We start from the raw sequence: 25,623 nt of genomic DNA on the forward strand, positions 1-25,623 counted from the left end.
ACTGGAATTGAAATGAATGCATTGCGACCACAGAGATAAAGCCCGGGACCTACAAAATCCAAGAGAGCATCAAACCCTTTTGCTAGGCTGTCCTTCTCATCCCAGAGACGTCATGGACTCCGTTTGAATTGAAAGTCTATAGTGTAGTCTAGGAGAAACACATTCCTTTGAGTGTGTTGTACCCTAAGGGGTGTACAAGTACATTTGCTGGCCAAGTTTCATTTTCCAGAGCTATTGCTCTTCGAGATTCTTGTGATCTGTCCTTTGCTGCTGCCGTTTCTCTCCCCATCTCCGCTCTGTAACTTGAGTTCTGCCTAGGTTCTGTTAGAAAGATGGCAGGCTTCTTTGCCATTGGCAAAGATCTGGTTTAACTTCTTTATATACATTTTAAAACTGTAATATGTTAATAAAATGAGAGACAGCACCCCCAGGCATGCATTGGAAAATATTTCCCCCGTGGTTTTGTCTCTGTTAAAGAAAACAGTTTTTGTTAAGGGGAGTTCCCAGGTCACGAGTAGTCCGAGACAGTGAGAGCTTCTGCGGGTCTGTGTTGCCTCACCTTGCAGCAGCCTACGAGGGGTTTGGGAGCAGACTGTGCCAGGATGGGAGGGGACAACTACACGTACAAAAATGCCCTGCCGTGCCTAGGAGAGTGGGGCCTGAGAGCAGGGCAGGGGTCACCAGGAGCTGGGGAGCGAGTCTGGGGCTGCTGTCTGGGGGCAAGTGAAACAGCTGAGGTCCCATGCACTCACTATACATACAGATTTTAAATCTGCCTGATTTTGAAAGCTGCGGTTTCCAAAGCAGCAGCAATGGGGCAGGTAGTAACTTAAGGAGAAGGGCCCAAGAGATGCTGTGATGCCTGGGAACGTTTCTGCTCTAACAGTGGCTGAGCAAGCCACATTTCTGTTGCTCTGCAGAGCAAGAGCTCCAAAGAAAGGAAACAGCAGCAGTGATGGGGGCTGGGGGTGGTTTAACCCTTGAGTTTCAGCACAGGGAGATGAACGCCCAGCAAGTTTCGTGCTTCGGATTGCTGTGCTTACCCCGCAGGATGTGGTTTTAAAGGCAGCACAGCTGGGTTTACCATACAAGGCGCTAAACATCTAGGAGGGAGATCGCAAGATACAGAGCGCTAACCCCCGGCAGCTCTAAAACCACTCTGGGCCACGTTCTCAGCTTCTGCAAAACATCAGTGCTCCAGGGACGCTTGCTCAGCCCAGCCATACAGCCCGTTGCCACGAATGGGATGTGAGAAGCTCGGACCGCTCTGGGTGTACAAGGTCTAAATTTTGCTTCGAGCTACACCCCAGTGCTTCTGCCACCACTCATGGGGCTGCATGTTTGCCTAGTGTTTGCCCCAACCAGTGCCACCCCACGTTCTCCTTATCTCAGGGGGATCAGCGCCAATCCAGTGACAACATCTCTCTGCCTCTGTGCTTAGCTGCACTATAGAATTATTTCTTTGTCCTCCCAAGAGTGAGCTGCTGAGAAGCCTCTCAGAAATAGATGAGTTGTAAATATCGCCCCTGCTGTGTCTTTGATTTGTGCAGAGCATAGCCACCCACTCTGCTCCCGGCTTCTCCTGCTCTTTGGGTGTGGTTAGCCACCTTTGCTCATTGCTTCGAGATCTGATGGTGATGAAAGCGCTATGAACTAGGCAGTCTGGTGGTCACTTTTTTTGTAAGGTCCTACCCACATGGCTATGCAGACCAAAGGTGGGTATTGGCATATTCTACCTGCAACGGCTCTATCAGGCTCACCCTTCACTGGAGCAGGTTAGAGCAGAAAAACCACTAAGACATTATTCTGCTCCCGTGAAGAGCAAAACGTTGTCGCGTAAAGAGCCAGCACCATAGGAAAATAGGTCCTTTTCTTGTTCGCTGTCCGCAAGGCTGATCACACACCGATTCCCGTAAGGGCACATGGGGTGCACCCACAGCTTTGCGCAGCCTACATGTTGTTCGCTGCGTCAGAGGTGTCACAGATTTGTGCCCAGCTTTTATTGAGTGTTAACTCTTTTGGTGCTTACTTTGTACCACTGAGTCACAAGGCAATTCACAGCCCGGTGCTCTCTAAAGCCCGTCACCCAGATTCTTAGAAAAGCAGGAAAACACAACCTACAGGTGTGTGCAACTGGCACATGGAGGGTGACCCGGTTTCTGAGGTTTCTAACTGCTAGGTGATCCTGTCTGTTATCTGCCTCCCATTCTGGCCATAGTCCGACCACATTAGCTGTTTCTGCTCAGAGCTGGGGAGCGGGGACCTTGCCAGGAGGAGCTGGGTTGGTGCGGGGAGACCCAGTGCTGCTCAGTGTCTGCAACGGTGGTTGAGCTGGGAAAGGCTCTGAAAGTTTGCTCGTCTGGATCCTGTACTCAGCACTCTGGGATGGCTAGGGAGCCTGAAAGAGGGGTTGCCGAACGCCCCACAAAAGTTCCCTGGCCTGGTCACAAAGGTGAGTCACTCTCCGGTTGGCTGCAGAGGCAGAGGAGGGTAGGAGAGCCTCCCAAGAACATCCGAGGTACGGGGAGTGTGGACTGCCTCTAGCCTTCGCTGCCGGGCCAGCTCTGCTGCCACGTGTTTTGCACAGTCTCTGCTGCAGTTTTCGTCCCCTCTGCTGTTTCCATTTCCTCTTCGGGCCCAGCCCCCGGCAGCTCTTTTGGGGAGCCAGCACAGCTTGCTTGTTTGCTCATGCTTCGCTCCCGTAAGCACCGAGAAAACTTGCAGGCTGGCTGGGTGCCAGGGACCTGGCAAGCCCCTGCGGCTTGCAGATTGCGATTAGATGCCAAACCCTGCATGTACAGAGGAAACGTCCTCCTGCCAGCCCCCCAGCTCTGCCCAGGGGACTGAGGCATGCAGGCACTTTGCAGGGGTGACTCAGACCCTGCTGAGTGTCGCTGCGTTCCTGGTGTCCCCGCTCCCTATTCTGGAAGGGGAGTTAAATAAGACAAAGCCTCTGCCACTTTCAGGGACGGCAATCTCCTCCCTTCACAAGGTCCCCCATCCTCAGCTTCAGCAATGCACCCGGACGTCATTTAGATCCCGGCACAGAGAGGTGGCACAGCCATAGGCATCTGCCTGCACCGGCAGAGCAGCGTCCTACCGGGACAGGCAGGAGCCTTATGGCTCTGCAGGGATCCAGGCAGCTCACATCCAGCGCTCACCTTCTCGGACTGCACGGCTCCCCAGGCCTCAACACAACCAATGGAACAGGGACGCTATGGGATAGGCTCATCTTTAATGAGAAGAACACAGAAGTGCCGGAGGTCGCGGAAAGAGCAGAGTGCTACAAGCAGCCCATCCTGGCAAGGAGCCGGAGGGCTCTCTAGGCAAAAACCCGCACTGCAGTGAGCTTACGAAGGCAGTGCCAGGGCAGGGTACCGGTGCTCTTGGGCACTGGCGGTGGCTTTGCTGTAATATCACTCCCGGTGTGAAGGAGTCACAGGCCCCAGTGTCTTCCCACTTCACTTGCGGGCCTTGGCAGGTGCCAGCCGGCTGTACTGTCCATCGTCCCGCTCGCCAAGGGGCTAGGAGAAAAAAAAGGCGAGATGAGCTACAACTGTCTCTGTCTAGCCCTGGGAGGGAGGGTACAGGGGAAGCTGGCCCAGCTCTCCCTTTGCCAAGCTTTTGGCAAGCTTTCCCTCCTGGCACACAGGGCTTAACAACCCCAGAGAGTAAGAGGCAGGGGGTAGCTGAGCTTGCCCCATCCTCTGGGTCACTCAGGAGGAGGCGGCTGCAAATGCCCCAGCAGAGAGCAATCTCCAATGCGGCTCAGTGCCTCGTGGCGTCGAGTATCCCCCAGCAGCTGTGCTGTCATGGCCACGCCGGTCCCACCGCGCAGCCCCATGCCACACAGAGGTGCTGAAGCCCGCGCACGCACATACGTACACACACACACACGGGCGCCCATGCTCACCTGGTAGAGCTGCTCGTTGGCAATCAGGTTCTGCCTGTCAGAAGCTAAATGAAGAAAGAAGGTGGTCAAGGATCAGGGGAGTCATGGACAGTGTGGTGAACATTTGCAAACAAACCCAAGCAGCCGTCTGCTTTCAGCCCTGTGCTTTTACTTCCTCTGGGATGCTCGGTGGGAAGCCCCTGCAAGGCCTCAGATGTGCCTGTGTCACCAGCTGCTGTCCCTGGATGATGTTTTGGTGAACCTTGTGCATTCAATGGCTTCTCCTGGGAAGCTGAGCTAGGGGCAGGAAAGGTACACGGCGTGCTTACATGGATCCCTACCCTAGACGCGCTGTGTGCTGGCTGCTGCCTGCAGTTTGCAGTGACTGGGCTCTGTGGGCAGTGATGGAAAGTCCCTAGGTACCACGCAGCTCCTAAAGATGCCCAGGCACTTCCCGTCCCCACCTGTGGGCAGCCAGCGGGGCTCTCCCCTCACCTCGTGACATGCGTCCCTTGTCCTGGCCAGTGATGCAATACACAGCAACCGCCAGGAAGATGGTGGCGACAACATCTGCGACCACAATCCCCGAGATGGTGGGAGCGTCCACTTCGATGCAGTTCTGGCACACTGGAAGCCAAAAGGACACAAACGTTGAAAGCAGGTGTATGACCAGGACCCTGCCCCTTGGCTGCCTTTGCCCTGCCGCCAGGCTCAGTCTGAGCCCAAAGCGCTCAGCCAGCTCTGCCAGTCCAGGTAGGCTCCAGTCCCAGGGCGAGAGACCAGGGATTAAGTTTGGCTTGCTGCATGACTCAAGGCAGTGGCGCAAGCTGCCATGTGTCCCCAGCACTCGGGGCAGGCCACAGCAGGGCCAGCGAGCAGCTACCAATGAGGCAGTATGAGTGCCAGGTTATGGCACTAAATGAGGCTGTAGAGCTCTCACGGGGACACCACATGCACGGGAACACGCAGCTTGGCTGTTCCCAAGGGCAACCTAGCACAGGAGCTGTCAGGACTTCCACAAACTGGTGGAACCACCCTCAAACTCTGGGAAATCAGTAGTTCCCTCAAGAATTTACTTGGGTGAGAACTCCAAGCAGTTCTGGCTCTAGAAACCAGGTTTGCAACACTTACTTCGATAGTGCACCTGGAGGCGGGGGCCTTCCTTTCCGCTTTCTGTTTTACAGCTATAGATGCCTCTGGGATCATCGTAAACTGCACCCAAGTCCAGCTGTGTTGCGTTTTTTATGCTACTCCCACTTTTCAGCCACATGACTTCACTTTGGCTGCCTGTTTCGCACTGCAGGAACACCTTCCCACTGGCTTCTTTCACGATTACTTTCTGTCCTGTAAAAAAAAGGAAAGCAGAGAGCTCCACAGCTGACTTCTCAACCTTCACGGCGGTACAGAGCTCAGAGATCTCATTCATGGAGATGGCTAGTGTAGAGAGCATCATGTTAGGCTGTCTCCTGAGCAGCGGAAAGGACACCGCAAACTAAAAACTCTGGGAAAAGCAGACTACCCAGCAGAAAAGTAGTCCAGTCTTCAACCGCTGGTTACATTAATGCAGCTCTGGGTAGTTTAGAGATCCAAATTCCCTTAGAGTGAAAACTAACTGGAATCGGGCATCTACCTGGACTCCATTCAGACTGTATGTGCGTGACCCTCATCCCACACACAGATTGCATTGGTATTGAAGCATAACTGCAGTGAGAGACATTTCAACAGAAAGTGAAATGCTTCCACCAGCAGGGACAGGAGCTGAGCCCAAATGGGGACGCAAAAACCCCTTTGGGTTTTTACCCAGTAGTAAAAAACAGTTTTAGTGAAAAGCATGCAAAAAACCACACAGAATTGCTTCCTTGGCCCAAAGGCATCACCTTCAGAGTCTGCAAATGGAGAGTAAATTCCCCGTCTTATTTGCTGAGCGCTGGAGCAGAGTACAGAATACAGTCTCTCCTGCTGGCATATTTGTGCCGGGCACAAAGCCCACAGCTACTTCGGTCTAATGCCACGGTACTGCCAAGTCCAACTTTACAGGCTCTGTCACTGCAAGGCGGGTTTGAGCCATCACAGAGCCACGGAGTAACGCATGCAGCTCCAGGCTGTCACAGCGACGGTCCAGGGCAGGCAGAGTCGTCAGAGCAATCCTGTCCTCGTGAACCATCGCGCTGATTCTCTCCCTTTTCCGCATCGACATTTACGAACCCCACGTCAAGGTGCCGCGATGGAAAACCCCAGCAAGCCGCGGGGGCCTGCTTCCCAGCCACCCTCCCACCACCGCAGAGAGGCCCGTGGCGTAAGCAATATGGGTGGCAGTCTCCAGGGACCATGGCGAGTGCCCAACGGGCACCGCTGCTGACCCGCCGCAGCGTGCGGGACGAGCCCCAGCCTCGCCATCTCTGCGGGGTCCCTTGGGCGCACCACGCCAGGGGTCTCCACGTACCGCGTCGGTCTGCGCAGCACCGCCCCTGTTTCAGCCGTGGGGCACAGCACCACAGCAGCCTGCGGGCAGAGACTGACGCCCAGGGACTTACCTCGGACACCCCAGCTGGCCACGGCCAGGCTGGCGAGGAGCACCCAGGCGCCCAGGGCCCTTGCCCTCCACATGGCACGAAGCGGTGGCGGCTCTTCCCTCCGCTCAGGGGAGAGGACGTGGAGAGAGCTCCTCGCCACGATGCGCCACCCGCCCCGAGATCTTTGTCAGGTACCGGATGCCGGGGGCTGGAGCCTCCCTCCCCCAGCAGCTGGGGGATGTCTGAGGTGCCCGGGGCCTGCCTCCTTGCCCCAGCCATGATGCTCATGGAAAAGCAGGGGAGGACAGCTGGGCCTGAGGCGGCAGGTCCCCCAGCAGCTGTGGACCCCCAGCAGCCATGTGTCCCCCGGCAGCCAGGGAGCCCCCCAGCAGCCGGGGAGCCCCCCAGCAGCCATGTGTCCCCCAGCAGCCAGGGAGCCCCCCAGCAGCCATGTGTCCCCCAGCAGCCAGGGAGCCCCCCAGCAGCCGGGGAGCCCCCCAGCAGCCATGTGTCCCCCAGCAGCCATAGGTCCCCTAGCAGCCAGGGAGCCCCCCAGCAGCCATGTGTCCCCCAGCAGCCAGGGAGCCCCCCAGCAGCCGGGGAGCCCCCCAGCAGCCATGTGTCCCCCAGCAGCCAGGGAGCCCCCCAGCAGCCATGTGTCCCCCAGCAGCCATAGGTCCCCTAGCAGCCGGGGAGCCCCCCAGCAGCCCTGTGTCCCCCAGCAGCCATAGAACGCCCCAGCAGCCGGGGAGCCCCCCAGCAGCCAGGGAGCCCCCCAGCAGCCATGTGTCCCCCAGCAGCCATAGGTCCCCTAGCAGCCGGGGAGCCCCCCAGCAGCCCTGTGTCCCCCAGCAGCCATAGAACGCCCCAGCAGCCGGGGAGCCCCCCAGCAGCCCCGTGTCCCCCCGCAGCCATGGAACCCCCCAGCAGCCGGGGAGCCCCCCAGCAGCCCCGTGTCCCCCCGCAGCCATGGAACCCCCCAGCAGCCGTGGACCCCCAGCAGCCAAGGGTCCCCCCGCAGTCACGGGTCTCCCCGCGGCCACAGAACCCCGCAGCAGCCACGGAACTCCCCCGCAGCCGCGGAGCCCCCCAGCAGCCACCGGTCCCCCCGCAGCCGCGGACCCCCGGCATCCACGGGTCTCCCAGCAGGAGCGGGAGACGCCCCGAGCAAGTCTGTCCCGCGCCGGCCGCCGTAGCGGCCTCCGCGCCGGCGCCGTCCCGTGGTGCTGCGCGGCGGCGGGCGGCTGCCGGAGCGGGAGCGGGGCCATGGCGGCGCCGGCGGGCTCGCTGGTGGCGGCCGTGCTGGCGCACTCGGGCCGCCTCGACAAGGAGGACTTGGGCACCCGCATCGGGCGGCTCTCCCGCCGCGTGGAGGAGCTGAAGGCAGGGCCGGGAGCGGGGGCAGCGGGGGGACGGGTGGAGCTTTGGGGAGAGCCGGGCGGGGGCGGCGGCCCCGAGCCGCCCGGCCGGTGGCGGGGCCGACGCCGCTGCGGGTTGCCTCCGCCCCGGTCGGACGAAGCCGGGGCGCCGATCTCTGGCAGTGCTTCGCCGGGGTCTTCCAGCAGCCGTGCCTGCCGCACCGCGCGGGGGGAAGCGCCTGGCGCAGCGCGCCCGTCGGCTGGGTCAGGCCAGGGGGCCCCGGGCCCCGAAGGGGTCTCTTATGAGGAGGGGCTGAGGGAACTGGGGTTGTTCAGCCTGGAGAAAAGGAGGCTGAGGGGAGACCTCATCGCTCTCTACAACTCCCTGAAAGGAGGTTGTAGTGAGGTGGGTGTCGGTCTCTTCTCCCAAGTAACTAGTGACAGGACGAGAGGAAACGGCCTCAGGTTGCGCCAGGGGAGGTTTAGATTGGACGTGAGGAAAAATTTCTTTACTGAAAGAGTGGTGAAACATTGGACCAGGCTGCCCAGGGAAGTGGTGGAGTCACCATCCCTGGAGGTATTTAAAAGACGAGTAGATGAGGCGCTTAGGGACATGGTTTAGTGGACATGGTGGTGTTGGGTCGACGGTTGGACTCGATGATCTTAGAGGTCTTTTCCAACCTCAATGATTCTATGATTCTTGCCGCTGCACGGGGGAGGGCGCTCGCGAAGGTCCACCTGGTGGCGACGGCACCCCGACGATCCCTCTTCTGCAGGGAGAAGTCTGCAACATGATTAACAAGAAGTATAACGAGTTCCTGCCCAGCATGCAGAGCGCCGAGGACTTGGTGTCGCAAGTGGACGGGCTGTCCAGCAACATCGACCTGCTGAAAGCCGGGATTGAAAACGAGGTGACGGCGCGCTCCGCCTTGGAGCTGTTGCAGATTCTGTGCGGTTTCATCCCAAAGCTGTAGGCCCCCCCCCATCTTGGCGTGTTGCGAGGGGACGGGGGGAGGAGGACTCCTGACTAAGAACCCCGGATGATATCGCCCCTAAAAAATGCCTTCAGGTGACACATGCTGCAGAGGTGTGCGTTGTGTCGGGGGTGCAAGTAAAGAGCTGTCATTAAGGGATGGGCCGTGGTTTCCTCTCCGTTGTACAGCTGGAAAAGTGTGTCACACGTCTCTCCTTCAGATAGGAGAGAGGGATCAGCCTTGCGTACTGCGGTACGGCGCGACACAGTCATGGACTGGCTGAGCGTTGGTCCCACAGCGATTTCTGGCAGAACAGGAACCTAAATCATAGCTGTGCACGTTCACTGAAGCCTTTAAGGAGAACGTGAACAGCTCCCGCAGGCTGGATTGCAGACCCGCTCTCTGGTTTTTGCGGCTTTGATTGCTTTTTCCAACATGCGGGGCTCTGTAGCGGCATTAGTTGAGAATTAGCTTTTGGCTTAGTTCAAGCCTTGTGGCACTTTAAATGGCTGTGTTAAAGAACACTGAAGTCTTTCTGACTGCCTTTTGAGACTAAATTTCCTTACGGCACCCTTAAAAAACCTGCAACGTATTACAAGAGAAACCAGTTTAGAAGCGTCTCCAGTGCTTATAAGGATCTTCCTAGCAAGGAGTAAAATGGCTGGAGCCTTTTTCCTCCTCAACAAATTATTCTAGTAACAGAAATACTTTAAATCTCATACCGTTATCGCTTTTAAGAGGAAATGTGTCTGGTAACAGTTGCGTGCTGTAAATGAACTGAAAAGGTTGTTCTTTCAGGTTCAGCGAGATCTAAATGTCGCTGTTGCTGAATTTACTGAATTGAAGCAGCAGCTGGAGCGAGACACGCTGGTTCTGAGCATTCTGAAAAAGCTACAGGAGGTGAGGAGAGGGAGCGGCTTAAAATCATTAAGCAGTAGTCATCCTCTCTGGTGCTCAGTCTAGAGCATTACTCTGGGCTTCTCTTTCGAATAACTGCCTACGGCTCCCCTGTCTCTAGCCGTGTTGTTTAAAGAATTGTAGTCTAATAGCAGATACACGGTGGTGACATACGAATCTGTCTGATCGTTGCAGTTTGATACAGCTATTAAGGAGTACAATACTGCATTGCTGGAGAAGAAGTACGTGGCAGCAGCTCAACAACTGGAAAAGGTGACAATGACTTCTTAAGCATAGGACAATATTGTTGATATATACTCAGTAAATTTCACAAGATGCTTTTCATTAGCAGGGGCAACAGTTACTCATGTTTTGTGTTTGATCTTTACCACCAGGCACGAAGCAGCCTGAACATGCTGGAATCCCGCAAGGGCTTTGAGCTGAAGATCCTGAAAGCACTAAGCACAGAGCTCACAGTGCAGACACAGAACATGCTCTATCATCTAGGAGAAGAATGGCAGAAACTGGCTGTATGGAAGCTTCCTCCGTCAAAAGGTACTCGCCTAATGAATGGGAGTGATGAGTGGCAGCATCCTTTGGCTATCACTCCACTCCTGGAGTATTGAGGTGCTACCGCAAGCAATCCGGTGTGGTCAGTAGATTTTAAACAGAGTTTTGAAGGTTCATCTGCCTCACCTGCAGTATTTCTTAGACCATGGTGAAGCAGAGATCAAAACAGTTACCAGCCTCTGAGTACTTTTTTAGCCTTGTGAAATACCAGAAGAGGGATGCTCTCTCGCAAAGCTTCTGCTCCTGAGGAAATCAGCTGGGCCAAAATTTCAGGTTGCTTATTATTGAATACCTGATTCAGCGTAGTAGCTGGAAGAGTTTTCTGAAATTTTTGCTCAGCCTGAACACGTGTCCCCACCAGGCTAGTTTTAAGGATACTTTTACCTTCTGTGGTAGGTTTTCAGGTTGCCGCTTTTGTTGCGGGCAGCTAATTGCAAGAACTGCTCAAGAGTCTGTACGTTGCCGTCTTCATTGAAACACAAACTTTTCCTTTGGAAAAGACAGAACCCTCTTCCTTTGGATTTGACTTGAAATGGGGAGAGGAGGGGAAGGAAAGCGACTGTCACTAAGCGTCATTCAATTGCAAGGCGACTGAAATGACAATTCTGGGTCGTTGCAAGAGACTGATTCTATTCCATTGTCCTGCAGTGTACCCTCTTCTGATGCTTTTACAGGAACGGTGTTTTGTGGAAATGGGGAGAGGTAGAACAGTGCTTTAGCTGCCACCTGAGGAACGCAGTAGCTTCTCAGATCTGCTGTGTCGCAGACCGCACTCTGACAGAGAGATGGTTGTTCTTTTTCTGTAGAAAGCAGCAGCCTGGAGTCAGCGATGCATTCGGAACTGCACTTACGCACAGTGCCATCGAAAGAGGAGGAGATTGCTGGCCCACCTGTTGCTTCTGTGCTGCAGGCATTTGCTGTCCTAGGAGAGCTGCACACCAAGCTTAAAATTTTTGGTAAGACAGACCGTGGATCCAGATAACCATAGCTGTAGCAGCCCGAGTGGATATGAGTTCAGACTTGTTTTAAGATGGATATCGAGATCCGGTTCACTTCAGCAGTACGCTGGAAGACTTCTTTCTCTCTTGGCCTGTGTTTCCCACTGAGCGTGAGGTGAATGCTCTGGTTCTTATAAAGAGGAAATTATTTATCCTTTATTTATCCTATTATTTCTTTGGAATGATTTCTCCTTTCCTGTCAATTTACTCTAGTGTACTGTTTTGATCTGTGGCGATATGGTTTCACGGTCTGATGTTTAAAGAGTTTTTCCAGTTACAGCCTCCTCGTCTACCAAGAGCAAGACTGCCGGTTTCAGGCAGCCTCTGGGCTTCGGCGTTCTCAGGTGTTGATAAAATAAGTCAGGAAGTACGGCAGATACTAGGACAGGACTTCGTGCTTCCAGCTGTTTAAGTTGTTTTTCACTTTACATTAAATATGCTGCTCTTTGTTAGGCCTCCATGTGTGTTTTACATGAGTAAAATGGCCTTAGTGAAACCAAACCCAGCGTTTTACCTCATTAGCTGTTCCCCGATACGGCTAGTCAAGAGAGCGTTTCTTCCACTTCACGCGAAGAATCTCTGCATCCAAAATAGTGAACGGTTGGGCCTCACTGGAGCAAACTGCCTGCCTCCTGCTGTTAGAAAACATCTTTTTTTTTTTTCGTTTCTCAGGCCAGCTGTTGCTGAAATACGTCCTCAAGCCGCTGATTTCATACCCGTCTCTTCAGCCGTTCACAGAGGAACAGTCAGATGTGTTCATCCTACGTTTTAAGTCCGGGGAGCCTAACTTGGATCATTTCTCGCCTATGGAGGTTTTTGACAAGATCAAGCTTATTTTTGAAGTTCTCCACAAATACCTGCTGAGTAGGTAGTTTCTCCCTTTTGGAATTAGACTGAGATCAGTACCTCGTTCACACAGTTGGAGCGGACGCCTTCTAGAATATCTGGTTGTTAAGCAATATTGAATTATGTGTAAGGTCTAAGCAGCTTTTAACATTAACTTGCTATGCTGTGCTCTGGGACAGCTTGGCACCTTGTCAAATTGGACTTAGCGGTGACCCAGCATTCACAGAGCTGGGAAAATGAAGGAGGAAAGTAGTACGGCTCAAAGGGATCAAGGAATTCATTTTTTGGTAAATGTTCTTTCCTTATGAACCAGTCACTGCATTGAAGATCTTTGCATGCCACAGGTCTAAAAGGTGGAAGTCACGATGCGATCCAGGGAGTTCCCTTGGGCAGGCTGGTCACATGCAGGATCTTCCATTGGCTAGAAACTGGCCTGGGCTTTGCTAGCGTTCCATGAAATGAACATGCTGGGGAAGCGGGCTCAGTTTACACATAAATTCAATTCAGTTGTCTTTTGGTCGGTCGGGCAATTCCACAGGCCCCGCAGGTGGCCTGGATAAGAGGAATACCTCCGTTATAAGATTATGGAACAGTTGATAGATGCTGTTCTGACTGGAAGGACTGAATGAACTGGTGAAGGGTCTGGTCCAAGAAGGAGGTGTATTAAAATCCATTTCTGTTCTCTTGAATTCAGATGTGCCTCTTGAGCAGCCTGCAGAAGACAAAAAGGAGTGCAGACTTACGCTCGCGGAACTGCTGGGTGATATGATATGGGAAGAGTTATCGGACTGCCTCATTCAGAACTGTCTGGTGAATTCAATCCCAACAAATAGCAGCAAACTAGAGCAGTATATAGAGGTAGGTCTTAAAAATCTTTCAGATCCACGTGGGGGAAACACCAGATGGCCAGCTTGAACAAAAAGCTGTGTTTTGCTAATCTAGAATTGTGTATTTCTCTCGGTTAAGCTGTGGCTTGTGTTTCCTGTCACGTAAAGCGTGCAAGGTCTCTGATCTGTGGAACTCGGGCCATATTTAGCTAAGACCTGGAGACTTTCAGGCTGTGCGATGCAAGGCACTTGGCTGAGCCTCTGCGAGAGGCTGAAGATGATGATGTGGCAGTGCTGCCTGCCCAGGTGGCTTCCTGAGGACTGATGGCTCTGTTTGTCTTCGTATTCGTTGTTAATGATCACAGGGGTTTCTTGCATAGGCCACATAATTTGTTTTAAAACTACATACCTGAAACAGAACTCGCTGCTAGTGAAGAATGCCAAAAGCTCCTTTTCCTGGAGAGGGGGCTGTTTCCCACAGAAGCAGTCATAGGGTAAACCTCCCGGTCCCTTTGCCCCAGATAGTCCAGTGTAATGAAATTTGATCATCTTGCTCTTCTGGTTTTTGAATTAGGTTGCCAGCACAGTCAGGGGGACAAACCTGCAGTTCAAACACTGTGTTCTTGTGCGATCGTGGCCCCCAGCCGAGCCAGCTTCTTCCAAAAGATTGCTGAAAAGCTGTTGGATGGTTAGTGCCCTCTAAAAAACTAGTTTCATCCTTTGCTTTCAGCTGAGTGGAAGAGTTTATACCCAACTTTAATTTTGTTCTTTGATTTTAGGAAACTATGTTAATGTCGAATATGTGTGTCTGCTCTTCTCAGGTGATTAAATCCACCGAGGAATTTGAAAAAGCCTTGAAGAACATGCAGTTTTTGAAAGGAGACACGACTGATTTACTGAAATACGCCCGTAACGTCAATTCCCACTTTGCTAACAAGAAGTGCCAGGATGTGATTGTGGCAGCCAGAAACCTGATGACATCAGAAATACACAATACCGTAAAGGTGACCGTTGATGCAAGACACTGTTCTTCTGTGTGGAAAAACAGCTTAGCTGTTGAAGAGGGCTTGTCTAGAACAGTCGAGTCCTTTTTTTTGTGGAGCGCTGAATACTCTTGATTATTTGGGGATCTTGGCAAACAACAGTTTCAAAACCTTTCTCAATAGTGCTCAAGAGGGTTATTTCGCTAACGATGTTTATTAAAATACTCGAAGTTTGCTTGCGTAGGCTTTTCTGGCTAGCGTCTTAAGCATAAGAAAAATTGGAGGATTACTTCCAGAGTTGCTTCTAGGCATGCAACACCATATAGGCTGTTTCGTGGGCTTTCGTTCGTAAGCCAGAAGACTTCCAGCAGGCTTAGGGGACTTCTGCAGCCTTGTGTTCATCTTCAGTCTCAAATCTCTGTCATCCAGTGTTTTGTAGCCTTGCACAGTCTCCTTTCTGCAGGCTCTAAGTGGTACTATGCCTCTCTCTTGTTTTCCCTTAGATCACGCCTGATTCCTGTGTAACCCTACCAAAGCTTCCTGATCCTGGGGCAGGAGATCACTTAAAAATGCAAAAAACTTCTAAACTTCTGCCTAACGACATGGTAAATTTGGAGAATGAGACTAAACTGAGCCAGTACACGTTTTCTCTGCCCACGTGCCGCATCAGTTCATCAGTGGAGAAACTGATGGAGCTGGCGTATCAGACGCTGTTGGAGGCTACAGCCAGCACGGATCAGTGGTAGGAATTATATATCAGTGGGTAACTCTTGGGTGTCGGATACTTATTGCCTTTGGTAACGCCAAGCATCTGTTAATAGATTAAAAGACCTTTAAAAGAACAGAAGATACTTAAAAATTAGAATCAGTCATTAAAGTCACTCTCTGCTTTGGCTGGAGGATGCATCCCTGGCTTCGTGCAGTAGACTGGTACAGCAGGAACAGCTGTGGACTATGTTCCCTGCAATACTCAGGGTTAAGCAGCCTTTCGGACTTAGTTTTCAGGGAACATTCAGGTACTCTTTATTGCATTTTAGCTATTAAAGCAGTGACAACATGGTAAACTCCCTCATGTGCACAACATAGTTCATGGCTTCAGTCTTTTAGTTGGGAGAAACGCTACTGCAGTGTTCACTTCAATGTTTTATCGTACGTTAGCTGTCAGTTGTTTAGAAAAATCAAAACCATTCTTTTTTTCAAACCAAATGATAAGTGATGGCACCCGCTCCGAGACGAGTTCTTGCTTTTTTTGTGCTGGGTGAAAGCAAAGAACTCCAGCTCTGCATCTGGCAGGGCTCTTCAGAGAAAAGAATTAAACGTTCTGAGGAACCACATGCAGTCTGCTTTAAAAACTGGAGACCACAACCCTGAAGAAGGAGAGTTGCCTAGGTACTGAATGTCCTTCAGCGTACCGTGGCAGAGAGAGGGCTGACTAGTTATGCACACCTGGTGGAGAAGGGACACTGTCCCCTTTGTTCCTGGGGCTTCATGTATCTCCCTTCTGAAATGTGGTCTGAGGCTTGTCTTTTCCACACTGAACTTACAAGGTCAGCACAGCCTTTGTGAATTTTCCAGAACGTTGCCTTTGTTGACATCGCTGTAATTGATCCTGACAATCTACTCTTTGTGCCAGTACTTCACTGTCAGTGCTTCGCTACTAATAAAACCTTGTTTTGGAGAAAGTTGCGGGTGACTTGTGAACAAGACGTTAATTCCACTGACAAACTAACAGAAACCTTATTTTCCTTGTAGCTGTATACAGCTCTTCTACTCTGTACGGAATATATTCCAGCTGTTCTATGATGTAGTGCCAACATACCACAAGTAAGTGTGTGTGGGTGGGTGGGGGGTGTGTATTACCTAGGGCCTGTTTTGGAGAGAGACCAGTGCTATTGCAACAGCCCCACTTGTCCCCAGTTTATCCGCCGCAGCCAGAGATTACTAAGGGCTTCCTCCAGCGGCAAAAAGCTAGCGCTCTTCATCTATTACTAAATCATACCTGCTACAGAATAGGTGCTTGAGAGTTTCTGAGTTGGCAGTCTGGTGACCTGGAGATAGTTGCAGTTCTTACAACAGTTGTGTTTGAATCCAGCCATGTAACTTTGACCCCAGGTCTGATGCAGAGATTTTTCATGATGTTTCTCCTGTAAAAAAGAGCAGCAGTGAAGCTTGAAAGTATACAATTCTGTCAGAGAACACTGGGGTATGACTGAAAAGGACTTCTCTCTCTTTTCCTCACCGTAACTTTGCTATAACAAAGTATCTTGAAAGTCCTTCGCTAGAGACAATGTGGATATATCACATGGTTTGAACGCCGAAGTGCCATTTCACTAGCCATGAAACTCCTTTCCTGTAAGTTCTTGTGTGGATGTGACAGGAGCTTAAATGCTTTTATTCTGACTGATGGCGTTATCAGGCATTGCCCACAGCTACTTACTTGCAACATCTGTCTGAGACAGACCGTGAGTTTCTCTAGGGTAGGCGTGACGATTCTTTTAGCAGAGCCAGGTCTAAATAAATACATTTCTTCCTTTTCTCTTCCTCCTTCCTGGGACAGGGAGAACCTTCAGAAATTGCCCCAGCTGGCAGCCATTCACCACAACAACTGCATGTATATTGCTCACCACTTGCTCACCCTGGGACACCAGTTCCGATACCGCCTGACTAACATCCTGTGCGACGGAGCGGCTACTTTTGTAGATCTGGTACCTGGTTTTAGGAGACTCGGTAATTTTACCTTTCGGTATTGAAATATATTGATGGATGACATGGTAATTAATCCTGGCATTTATTGCTGAATGATTTCATGGAAGCGTGGCTCCTGACTCGAGCAGCGGATTGTTATTTAAGAGTTTTGGACAAGTAGCGAGGACATTTTCTAGATTGGGAAGTCTGACAGAGCGTTACGACTCTAAGCAAGATGGCTGTTCAGGGCTCGACTCTCTGAAACCCAACTCTTCGTGTCCAGCACTTCGTTCCAAGAACAGTTCATTATCCAGTGAGATCTTGTGGCACTCAGATATTCTGGGATCGGCTGCTCAGTCCTTTCATACTTTCTTTAGCTTACTCTACGGAAACAAATTCTGAGAAGTTTGTATGAGCCTAACAGGAGCCCGTCATCCATAGTTAATGCTGCTACTCAGCTCTTTTTCAAAGCGTTGCAGCAATGCAAGCTGCGCAAGAGCTTACCGAATATGTGACTGGGCCTGGTTGAATTTGCTCTACGAGACCGTTTAGTGACTGGAAATTCCTTTAAAAATAAAATGTTATAGCAAGTTCATTATTCAGCACTTAGAGTCTCTAAATTGGCAGAGCACCTTTAGTAATTGCTTAATTGCTTGTCTCTGCTTGTTTTTGCTCCTAAAGGGATGGAGTGTTTTCTGGCCCAGATGCGAGTGCAGAAAGGAGAAATCCTGGAAAGGCTGTCAAGTGCCAGGAATTTTTCCAATATGGATGATGAGGAAAATTACTGTGCGGCAAACAAAGCAATAAGGCAGGTAAGCAAGGCAATCAAAGCCAAGTCTCCCATTGTCTGGAGGTGTTGTCCTTGGGAAGGTACAGTATGTGATCTCAGTCCTGAGAACTGCGCGGCGTTTCAGCGGAGTGGAACTTTTCAAAACAACAATTTTCTGGTGTGGTTTTTTTTTTTTTTCCCTGGGCTGCGTCTTTTTGCAAAATTGAAGCATGCTGAGTTCAGTTCCTCTTGGTCCAAGTTGAAATGAAAAGCTTCTTAATCTTGAACTTTTGTTTATAGTACATTTATAATGGTTTTCATTTTTCAAGGAAAAGATCTGCCACACTTCTGATGAGCCTTAACGCAAACTGAAAACGCTGCATTTCTTCCCAGGAACGTCTGCTCTATGCGATAGCAGGATACTTCATTGCCTTTTGCTTCTTTCAAACTGGTTTCTGACCATATGTAGTCACCTTATCATTCGGCGCCTCTCTCAATGTTCTTTTTGATAACATGTAGATAACACACAGCTGTTACCTTCCAGGTATTGCATCAGCTGAAAAGACTGGGAAAAGTCTGGCAAGATGTCCTTCCAGTGAACATATACTGCAAGGCTATGGGGACTTTACTGAACACAGCTCTCACAGAGGTTGTCACGAGGATTGCTGCCCTAGAGGTAACTGCACGAGATGGAGATGCCGGGCATGGGGTGGTGCGAACAGCTAGCATTTGTCACCTCTAGGAGTTCTTTCCAAGATCGGGTTTCAGGGGAACAGTTACCTTCCACAGAAATTGTAATTGTGGTCCTGTCTATGAGGAGCGGTCAAGATACCACTAACTCACATCCAGTTGAGACCATATATACTCTTACAGCAGTTCCATGACTCTCCAGTCAAGGGGAGAGTCAGGGGAGTGGCCGTCGTTTCATCTTAATTTGGATTTAGGCGTGTCACTCCTACTATATAAGCATATATATAGAGTCATATTCTATGAATCGATCTCTTTTTATTTGTGCAGGGCACGGGAGTTAGCCGTTGTCTCAGACTCCATCTATTTTGATACATTTTCGGTCTGTGCATCTCTAATGAACCTCTCCATCCTCTGTAGGCACCAGATGCCGAAATCCCTGTGGCATTTCAACCTGAAATTCTTATCTGTGTAGTCTCCATTTGACTCCCAGTACTGTGTTTAAGGGATTGTCAGGTTACCTTGGGTCAAGTACAACTATCCTATTACATTTCTTAATTAAAATACGTTTTCACAGCAAACGATAGAAATACGTTAGTGCATCTGTTCTAGTTGTAGTCTACATCCAAAGAGCCTTCCCACTGTGCATTAGGCCAGTAAGTCCTCTTTTCCCGTAACAGCTAGTTTACAGGACGCATCCTCAGGCTGTGCCTGCCAAAAAGCTTGGCTTTCATCATAGGGCTGCCAATGCCCGAGCAATTTCTTTGTAAACCCTTCAGACCTTCATCGCAACACCTCTGCTTCACAGCGAAATGCTTGCTGTTGCACTAAGATACGCTGTGTAGAAGCGCAACTGTTGTTCTGAGGCAATTGCTGAGAACTTGCTGAAATAGCTATTCATCAAATAAGTTATATTAGCTTGAGAATGTTAAATGAGATCTGAACCTCTGCTTTCATCTTCACACACAGAGCCACCTTTTTTTCATTTCACTTACTGCTTGGCACTCCAAAAATACATCTAACTGCTCCCCTGTTAACATTTGGTCAATTCTAGGATATCTCTGCAGAAGACGCAGATAGGTTGTACTCCCTCTGTAGGACCATGGTGGAGGAAGGACCCCAAGTTTTCACCCCACTACCTGAAGACGACAAAAATAAGAAATACCAAGAGGAGGTTCCAGTCTACGTGCAGAAATGGATGACGTTCAAAGAGCTGATGATCATCTTGCAAGCCAACCTCCAAGAAATAGTAGATCAGTAGGTGTCTTCCTTTCTTCCTTTTCAGTTAGTTCTTCACCCCAATAACAGGGAGCTGGGAAGAGGTCTGACATCAGCAGGGCACTGCACTCAGGGGACTCTCTTCAGATGAAAGGCGTTCACCGTTAGTAAGGATCAGATAACTGCTCCTGGGGCTGTTTCTTGGCTGTGTGTTTCTAGTCCATTTCAAGCTCGCTCGTATATTCAGCTGCCTCCCGCAAAGGAAAAGGCAATGGTAAAAAAAACCCAAGCGCCACGGGAGAGCCAACCGCAGAGCGATTGTGCGTCCCCCTTGGCTTCGCTAAGTTCAGAAGTATTTCACGTTAAGCAGCCTGGCATTTTGCCTACTGCTTTTGATGTTAGCTGTGCCTTGCTGCTGCAGTCGTTCCACGTGATCGGCCTCTGCTTTTTAGATGCTGTTTCTTGCTTCTTTTAACTTGCAAGGGGGATTCATCTGAATTATACATGAGGATTTGCATAATTACTTCTATTACTTTAGTCGGCATGAGTTGTCAGAAGCTAGACGTTCCCTTTTCACAGCTGCCTCTCACATACGTCTGAATGGCAGGAAAACACGCTGTCCTCAGCAGGCTGAACTGAGAAGGTACCAGCCGTGGAGAAGGCACGCAGGGAAGGCAGTTCCTTTTCTGTGCCCTGCTCATTGCTGCTGTTGGAACCGTGTTAGACCCCAAGGTTCCCAACTCTTACTTCCAGCTGGGCGTAAAGCACTTTTTTTTTCCTTTTGTTTGGGAGGTGAATGGGAATTTTGCAGACAGGCTTTAGGCTTATTTCGGAGAAGGAAAAGGTAGAGCTTGTAATGAGTGCAAAAATCACCTCATAACCTGTTGCTTTATATACCTAGCTAAACAATTCTGGACTCAAGTTCCATACGGCTAACAGGCTGCTAACTGGACTTGTTTTGCCTTCAGACTTACTACTGTAACGAGCGCTCGGGAGGCTTGTTTTAACATGACATTTCTGTGCAGTTTGGTTAACCAAAGATCTTTCTCTCCCACGTAGGTGGGCGGATGGGAAGGGGCCTCTCGCAGCTGAATTCTCCGCAGCTGAAGTGAAGAGTCTCATCCGAGCCTTGTTCCAGAACACAGAAAGGAGAGCAGCAGCACTGGCCAAAATTAAGTAGCTCTGTGTTTACTCCTACATGTTGCATCTTCTGATAAAGCAAGTGCAAACTGAGTCTTTCAAATATTTTTTGGATTTGACCCTTCTTACTTGTACTGGTATAAAACAGCTTAGCATTAGGTAAGTGCTTCCTGGAGGCTTGACTGAGGGAGAAGAAACACTTCCTAGCTCAATGTTTGCAGGGCAAAGAGGATGGCGCTGCGAGTCTGGGACCAGAAAATCAAAGGCGGGTAACGCATGGACACTAACTGCTTATGCTCCATCTGCCAGGCAGACGGAGTTTGGGCTTGACAATTCAATCTCCTGCCGTGCTCCCCAGAGGTGTTCTGCCCAGATCCAAGTTTTCCTTCGTGAGCTGGTGGGTGTACAGTCCTGGTGAAGAAGAGATGCTTTTTGTGATGTTTGCTAATTTCCATTCTCTAGGATTTCATCTTCCTGTTAAGCCCAGCGTAGGGAAGTAAAGCAAATCTTGTATCCAACATCTCTTTGTGAGAACAGGCACTGCTCTCAGGTGGGCCTCTCATGCAAGGCGCTGTATAATGTCAGCTCAAGCTTGCTCGCTTAAGGGTCTTGTAGAGGGATTTTTCTTTCTCAATAGCGAACCTTATCTATGCAGTTTTACATCAGGGGGCACGTAGCCCCTTTGTGTCTTACCTCTTCTGTCCCTGCAAATTACATATGAAACCCACAGACTTTGATAGCCTTGAAGAATGCTGCAGTGCCAAACTTTGTTCTTTCCCACCTCAGGTTTCCCTGAAGAGCAGACCTCAAGAGAGTGAAAGTTTAGTGGGGGGGAGAGGAGATCCTGTTCTGAGTGAATTGTTTATCAGGGCACAGGGTTTTGCACAAGTGGCAAAATTCCTCATGGCTTTATTTCTCATGGAAAGTATCTTAAAACTAACTTAGAATTTTTCAATCTCACTTTACCAACTGTAGAAGCCAGTTCAGCTCCTTCCTTTACCCTTTTGTTGTGTGTGAACTAGGTAGGTCTGGCATCTGTTGTGTTTCTGGTGGTAAATTTTCTGTCCTTTAAGAATTACGAGAGAAATATGAATGAATATAAAAAGGGAATGAAGCGTGCACTCATAGCATTATCTTTTAAGTTACGAAAGGCTATCTTTGAGACTCTGAGAAACATACATTTCTTTTAATTGAAAACCTCGCCAAGAGCATTCATTAAAACATAGCCCAGAGGCCAAGATGTGCCAGTCGCTGCACACATGGAACAAAGTATTTCCTACCATGTAGTGCTTACAACCTGCTTAAAGAAGTTTCCATCACAGAGCTTAATGTTTCCATCTGTTATCATCTACTGTTGTATCCTTTTCATTTGCACTTTAGTCTGACTTCTCTTCACATTTCCAAGCATTTGTGCAGGGCCCGAATCACAGCTGGCTTTCACGTTGCACCTAAGCCATTGCAGAACTGAATGGCCATTCTGCCTGCTGGCTCAGCCGAGCACAGCCATGGCAGGTGGTGAGGAGACCCTTCCGTTTCGGGCTTTAACTGGCATAAGGAGGGGGCAAATGCAGCCAAATCGGCAGTTAGACTGAGTCCAGCACATGGGAATGCAGCAAGGAAGGGAGATACCGAAGCAAAAGCTGACCGCCACTTGAAACTCTAGCTTTTTCTTTTCTTCCCCTCCAAGTGATTTATCGGAAGGCCGAGAGCGTTCCCGTAACACTTACATCTCATGGGATCCCCTGCCCCTTTACACATAGCAATCCAAAAAAGCGCGTATTTCGGAAAACACCACCGCTCCCATGTGGATTGTTCACAGAAATGTAATTTGCTATTTTCTTTAATAAACTATTTATACTGAGCATGTTTTCTACTGTTGTCTGGGGATTCTGTTAGGGTTATAGTAACACAGTATGAATTAGTCCTGGACCGTTCTCCACTTACTATGTGGAAAGGGCAAAGCGTTGCTCTGTGAAGTCTCTCCTTGCCTTATTTCTAGTAGATCTAGTCCAAAAGAAAAAAAAAAAGGAAAACAGAAAACCGAATCAGTACCACGAAAGAGGTTGTCCCAGAGGTTTGTGCGTCAAGGGTGAGCGTAGGGTAGCAAAGGAAAGAGTTAAAACAGGATGCTAGCATTGGGATTTGCGTACGCGACACGCACGGCTGTAGGTCAGGCTGAACATGCATACGCCTTTGCTTGCTCCAGCTTACCTCGGTGATGTGATAAATCCATGGCAGAAGCTGAGCCACATTGGTATAAACCCCAGGGTGGTTGGGTTCAGCACAGCCTTGGCCCCAGCTCACGATGCCCACTAAGCGCCACGCGAATTCATCCTGGCAAACCAGGGGGCCCCCGCTGTCACCCTGCAAGAAAGGGCAGGGACTCATGAAGCAGCTCTGCCCCGCTCGCAGCTGGGATGCAGATCAGGCTGCCTCCTCCCACGTGGCTTTGTTCCATCAGCCATACAAGAAGCTGTAACGCCGGTACAAGAGTAGCGTGCGCCTTCCTGCAAGGTTGCCGTATTCCTTCTATAAAGATAGCTAAATGTCAGCCCGACATCGATGCACCAGGGCACCGCGGGCTCCACGCTGCAGTGCAAGATGCAGTGGGCCCAACACTACCCTACACAGCCTGTTTACCGCAAGCTGTTGCCCCAAACCCCAGCATTTGCTGGAGCATAACAGGGACATACAACGTATCGGTCCTTTCCACACCTGCTATGCACACCCAGCATGCACCACTCGCTCCCTCCTGTTACCTGGCATGCATCTATTTTCCCATGCGGGTAGCCGGCACACAGCATCCTGGCAGTGAGCTCGCCTGCGTACATGCACGAACTATTGCACCTCTTGGTACCGATTAAGGGAACGAGCGCTTCCTTCAGTGTCTCGATAACCTGCGCTGGAGAGGGAGAAAGAGAAGCCAAGAGGAAAACAAGATCTGCAGGGAGCAAGAGGGGAAGAGCAGGGCAGTAGCTGGGGAAGTCAGAGGATGGGAAAGATGGAATCACCTTACGGCATTAAATATGGCCAGGCCCAGAGGGGCTGTGGATGCGGTTTGCAGAGCTGCTGGAGCAGCGGTGGGATGAAGGCAGGAGGGGGCATTTGCAAGATCACACGAGGCATGGAAGGGACTGGACAGGGCCAGCGGGGAGCAAGGGGAAAGCCTCCGGTCAGGGCTGAGCAGCAGGGACAAGATGGGAGCTTACCTTGGTCTGGTCTGGTATAGCCCCAACCGGAGACCCAACACTGCGTGCCCTGGAAGAGGTCCTGGTGGGAGGGTGGCAGACACACAGCACGGATGGCATCTGCTAAGAAGGAGACAGGAAAGTGCCGGGACAGCTTCGTGCTGTGCTGAGCACGAGCAGCCAGGGAAGGGCTGCGGAGCTATCAGCCTGCAGAGCCACTCAGCCTGCCACGTTGAAGTGAAAGATTCTCGGGCCAGGCGCTCTGGAGACTTCAGCTCTCACAGCCACCTTCCCAGTAATTCACAGCTCTGGCATAGTTCAAAGCACCACGCTGCTGTGCGTGCTGCCTCCCGGGTACCAGGCTGGATATCCTTAAAGAGCTGCTCTGAAATGGCAGGTTCAGAAGAGGCTGGTTTTTGGCCATCTCTTAATTCTGGGATAAGACAGACAACTCCACAGATGGGAGAAGAACACAACAGCATCGCGACAGCATCTTACCTGAGAAATTCAGGGGGACTTGGAGCTTCATCAGAGCAATGTCATAGTCGAGGCTATTGTCATTATAAAGCGGGTGGTAAATTATTTTCTTTACTGATACCCCAGCCTCCTGCTTGATCGAGCCATGGGTGATAATGCCTGCGAAAACCAGCCAGGCGGAGGCTTGAAGCCGCCTGTAACTGAGCAGAAATACAGCGTGCCTCTTACTGCAGGGCAACAAGCGCCAAGGCCTGGGATAAGAGCAGATAGACAGCGCCTCTGAGGCTGGGCACGGGAGAGCCCAGAGGTACCTGTGCACGCAGTGAGCTGCCGTGACGATCCATTCGCGTGCCAGCACAGAGCCTCCGCAGTGGTGCTGGGAGCCATGGTACACGCTGACCTGCCAGGGCCAGCGTCCTGGGGGCACGTCTGCCCCCCCGACCACCCGCGCAGCACCGGGGTGCAGCCCGCACTCTGCAAGACAGCCGGGGAGCACGTGTTAGGCGAAGCTCCAGGTGCCAGACCCCGACCCTGGCGGGTGAGGGAAGCGGGTGGAGTGGGAGCGAAGAAACTGCTAGATCCAGGGGGAGATCTTGGGGACATAGGAGAGGAGAGAGGCACTCACCTGAGCATTTCAGAGCCACAATTTGACCTGATTCACAGCTGCTCCTGCGTGGGAATAAGCCTCTGGTCAGAATGCACATGAACCAAAATCCCTGGGGCACTAGGGAGCTCCAGGGCAGCTGCAGCAGTCCCCAAAGGGGGTGCCTACTGCACAAAACCAGGACGGTTTTCTACGTTCTTAAGCCTGAAAAAAAGGCCACTGTTTCAGCCCCACCAGCAAACTCTGCTTCCCCCAGAGCTGCCCTTACCTGACCTGCCACATGTCTTCCAGGCTGCCTTCCTGGTGGGGTCTCACCTGAACGAACTCCTGTCTGTCATTCACCTTGACGTCCGTCAAGTTCACTCCTTTCTGATGGGTCATTCTGCAGAAGCAACAGTAAGTGTCCCAGGAAGGGGTTGGGGACCTGCTAGGGGATCAGGAATGTAACCCTGCCATGGGAACAACGGTCCACAGTCCTGCCGCTCTGGCAGCCAGGAATGAACCTCCTTGGCAGGAAGGATCTTCTGCAGCTCTTCTCGCAGGTCTCCATGCCAGCCCGAGCCCCGCTTTCTGCCCTGCATTCAGCAGGGAGCTGTGCGATCTGGGCACTGCTGCCCTGACAAATCTCCCAGCCTTCAAGCACCTGCTTTAGCCAAGATCATTCCCCTCGGAAAAGGGCGAGTAGGGGTCTAAGCGGCTGCCTCTGCTGTGCCCACCTGAGATACCCGAGCTGCCGGCAGAGCAGGGTGCCCAGGGAGAGACTCCAGTGCTCGTGGCATGCCAGGAGCCAGCCAGGATGGCCTTCCACCTGCGCTTCCAGCAAGGAGTTTGCCACGTTTATTCTGAAAGACACTAAAGCCATTCCATTTAAAGACAACCTGCAAGTTCCCTTCCTTACAGTGTTTTGTGCAGGGCCAGCACAGTGGATGGTCATGCACATCTAAAGCAAAAAAAAGCCCCAAAACCCCAGGAAAAGCCATTCGAAGCAACTAGAAAC

The 25,623-nt window shown here is 51.1% G+C and overlaps 3 protein-coding genes across 4 annotated transcripts; 1 reads left to right on the plus strand and 2 right to left on the minus strand.

Annotated features, from left to right (window-relative positions):
• Positions 1-3,221: 3,221 nt before the first annotated feature.
• Positions 3,222-6,563, minus strand: CD3D (CD3 delta subunit of T-cell receptor complex). Of its 2 annotated transcripts, XM_076358402.1 has the most exons (5): positions 6,427-6,563; positions 5,024-5,236; positions 4,388-4,519; positions 3,914-3,957; positions 3,222-3,524 (listed from the first exon to the last, which is right to left on the minus strand). In XM_076358402.1, exons 1-5 carry the CDS (start codon positions 6,497-6,499, stop codon positions 3,462-3,464), a joined length of 525 nt encoding a protein of 174 aa, XP_076214517.1. In that variant the 5' UTR covers positions 6,500-6,563; the 3' UTR covers positions 3,222-3,461. The 2 variants fall into 2 exon arrangements, with proteins under 2 accessions (XP_076214517.1, XP_076214516.1); XM_076358401.1 differs by lacking the exon at positions 6,427-6,563 and having other exon boundaries at positions 5,024-5,342.
• A 1,103-nt stretch (positions 6,564-7,666) lies between these two features.
• ZW10 (zw10 kinetochore protein) lies at positions 7,667-22,218 on the plus strand. The gene is made up of 16 exons (XM_076358415.1): positions 7,667-7,788; positions 8,540-8,674; positions 9,536-9,637; positions 9,830-9,907; positions 10,030-10,189; positions 11,011-11,160; positions 11,875-12,066; positions 12,743-12,906; positions 13,697-13,879; positions 14,362-14,600; positions 15,611-15,682; positions 16,416-16,585; positions 17,225-17,355; positions 17,857-17,988; positions 19,054-19,256; positions 20,277-22,218. Exons 1-16 carry the CDS (start codon positions 7,672-7,674, stop codon positions 20,395-20,397), a joined length of 2,349 nt encoding a protein of 782 aa, XP_076214530.1. The 5' UTR covers positions 7,667-7,671; the 3' UTR covers positions 20,398-22,218.
• Positions 21,795-25,399, minus strand: TMPRSS5 (transmembrane serine protease 5). The gene is made up of 9 exons (XM_076358346.1): positions 25,343-25,399; positions 24,895-25,008; positions 24,648-24,691; positions 24,334-24,496; positions 24,044-24,222; positions 23,567-23,665; positions 23,117-23,259; positions 22,569-22,721; positions 21,795-21,902 (listed from the first exon to the last, which is right to left on the minus strand). Exons 2-9 carry the CDS (start codon positions 25,005-25,007, stop codon positions 21,795-21,797), a joined length of 1,002 nt encoding a protein of 333 aa, XP_076214461.1. The 5' UTR covers position 25,008; positions 25,343-25,399.
• Positions 25,400-25,623: the final 224 nt, after the last annotated feature.

The sequence above is a fragment of the Aptenodytes patagonicus genome, chromosome 23 (assembly GCF_965638725.1).
Source record: "Aptenodytes patagonicus chromosome 23, bAptPat1.pri.cur, whole genome shotgun sequence".
In the NCBI taxonomy this organism is placed as follows: domain Eukaryota; kingdom Metazoa; phylum Chordata; class Aves; order Sphenisciformes; family Spheniscidae; genus Aptenodytes; species Aptenodytes patagonicus.

Coding starts and splice junctions, on each gene's coding strand:
- CD3D (XM_076358401.1), bottom strand. CDS start 5,342: ATGCTCTCTACACTAGCCATCTCCATGAATGAGATCTCTGAGCTCTGT. Junction 4,520..5,023: donor CCTCCAGGTGCACTATCGAA/GTAAGTGTTGCA, acceptor TTTGGCTTCCAG/TGTGCCAGAACTGCATCGAA. Junction 3,525..3,913: donor CCAACGAGCAGCTCTACCAG/GTGAGCATGGGC, acceptor TTTTTCTCCTAG/CCCCTTGGCGAGCGGGACGA.
- ZW10 (XM_076358415.1), top strand. CDS start 7,672: ATGGCGGCGCCGGCGGGCTCGCTGGTGGCGGCCGTGCTGGCGCACTCG. Junction 14,601..15,610: donor ACAGCCAGCACGGATCAGTG/GTAGGAATTATA, acceptor TTTTCCTTGTAG/CTGTATACAGCTCTTCTACT. Junction 17,989..19,053: donor CGAGGATTGCTGCCCTAGAG/GTAACTGCACGA, acceptor GGTCAATTCTAG/GATATCTCTGCAGAAGACGC.
- TMPRSS5 (XM_076358346.1), bottom strand. CDS start 25,007: ATGACCCATCAGAAAGGAGTGAACTTGACGGACGTCAAGGTGAATGAC. Junction 24,692..24,894: donor GAAGACATGTGGCAGGTCAG/GTAAGGGCAGCT, acceptor ATTCCCACGCAG/GAGCAGCTGTGAATCAGGTC. Junction 22,722..23,116: donor GGAAAATAGATGCATGCCAG/GTAACAGGAGGG, acceptor CCTTTCTTGCAG/GGTGACAGCGGGGGCCCCCT.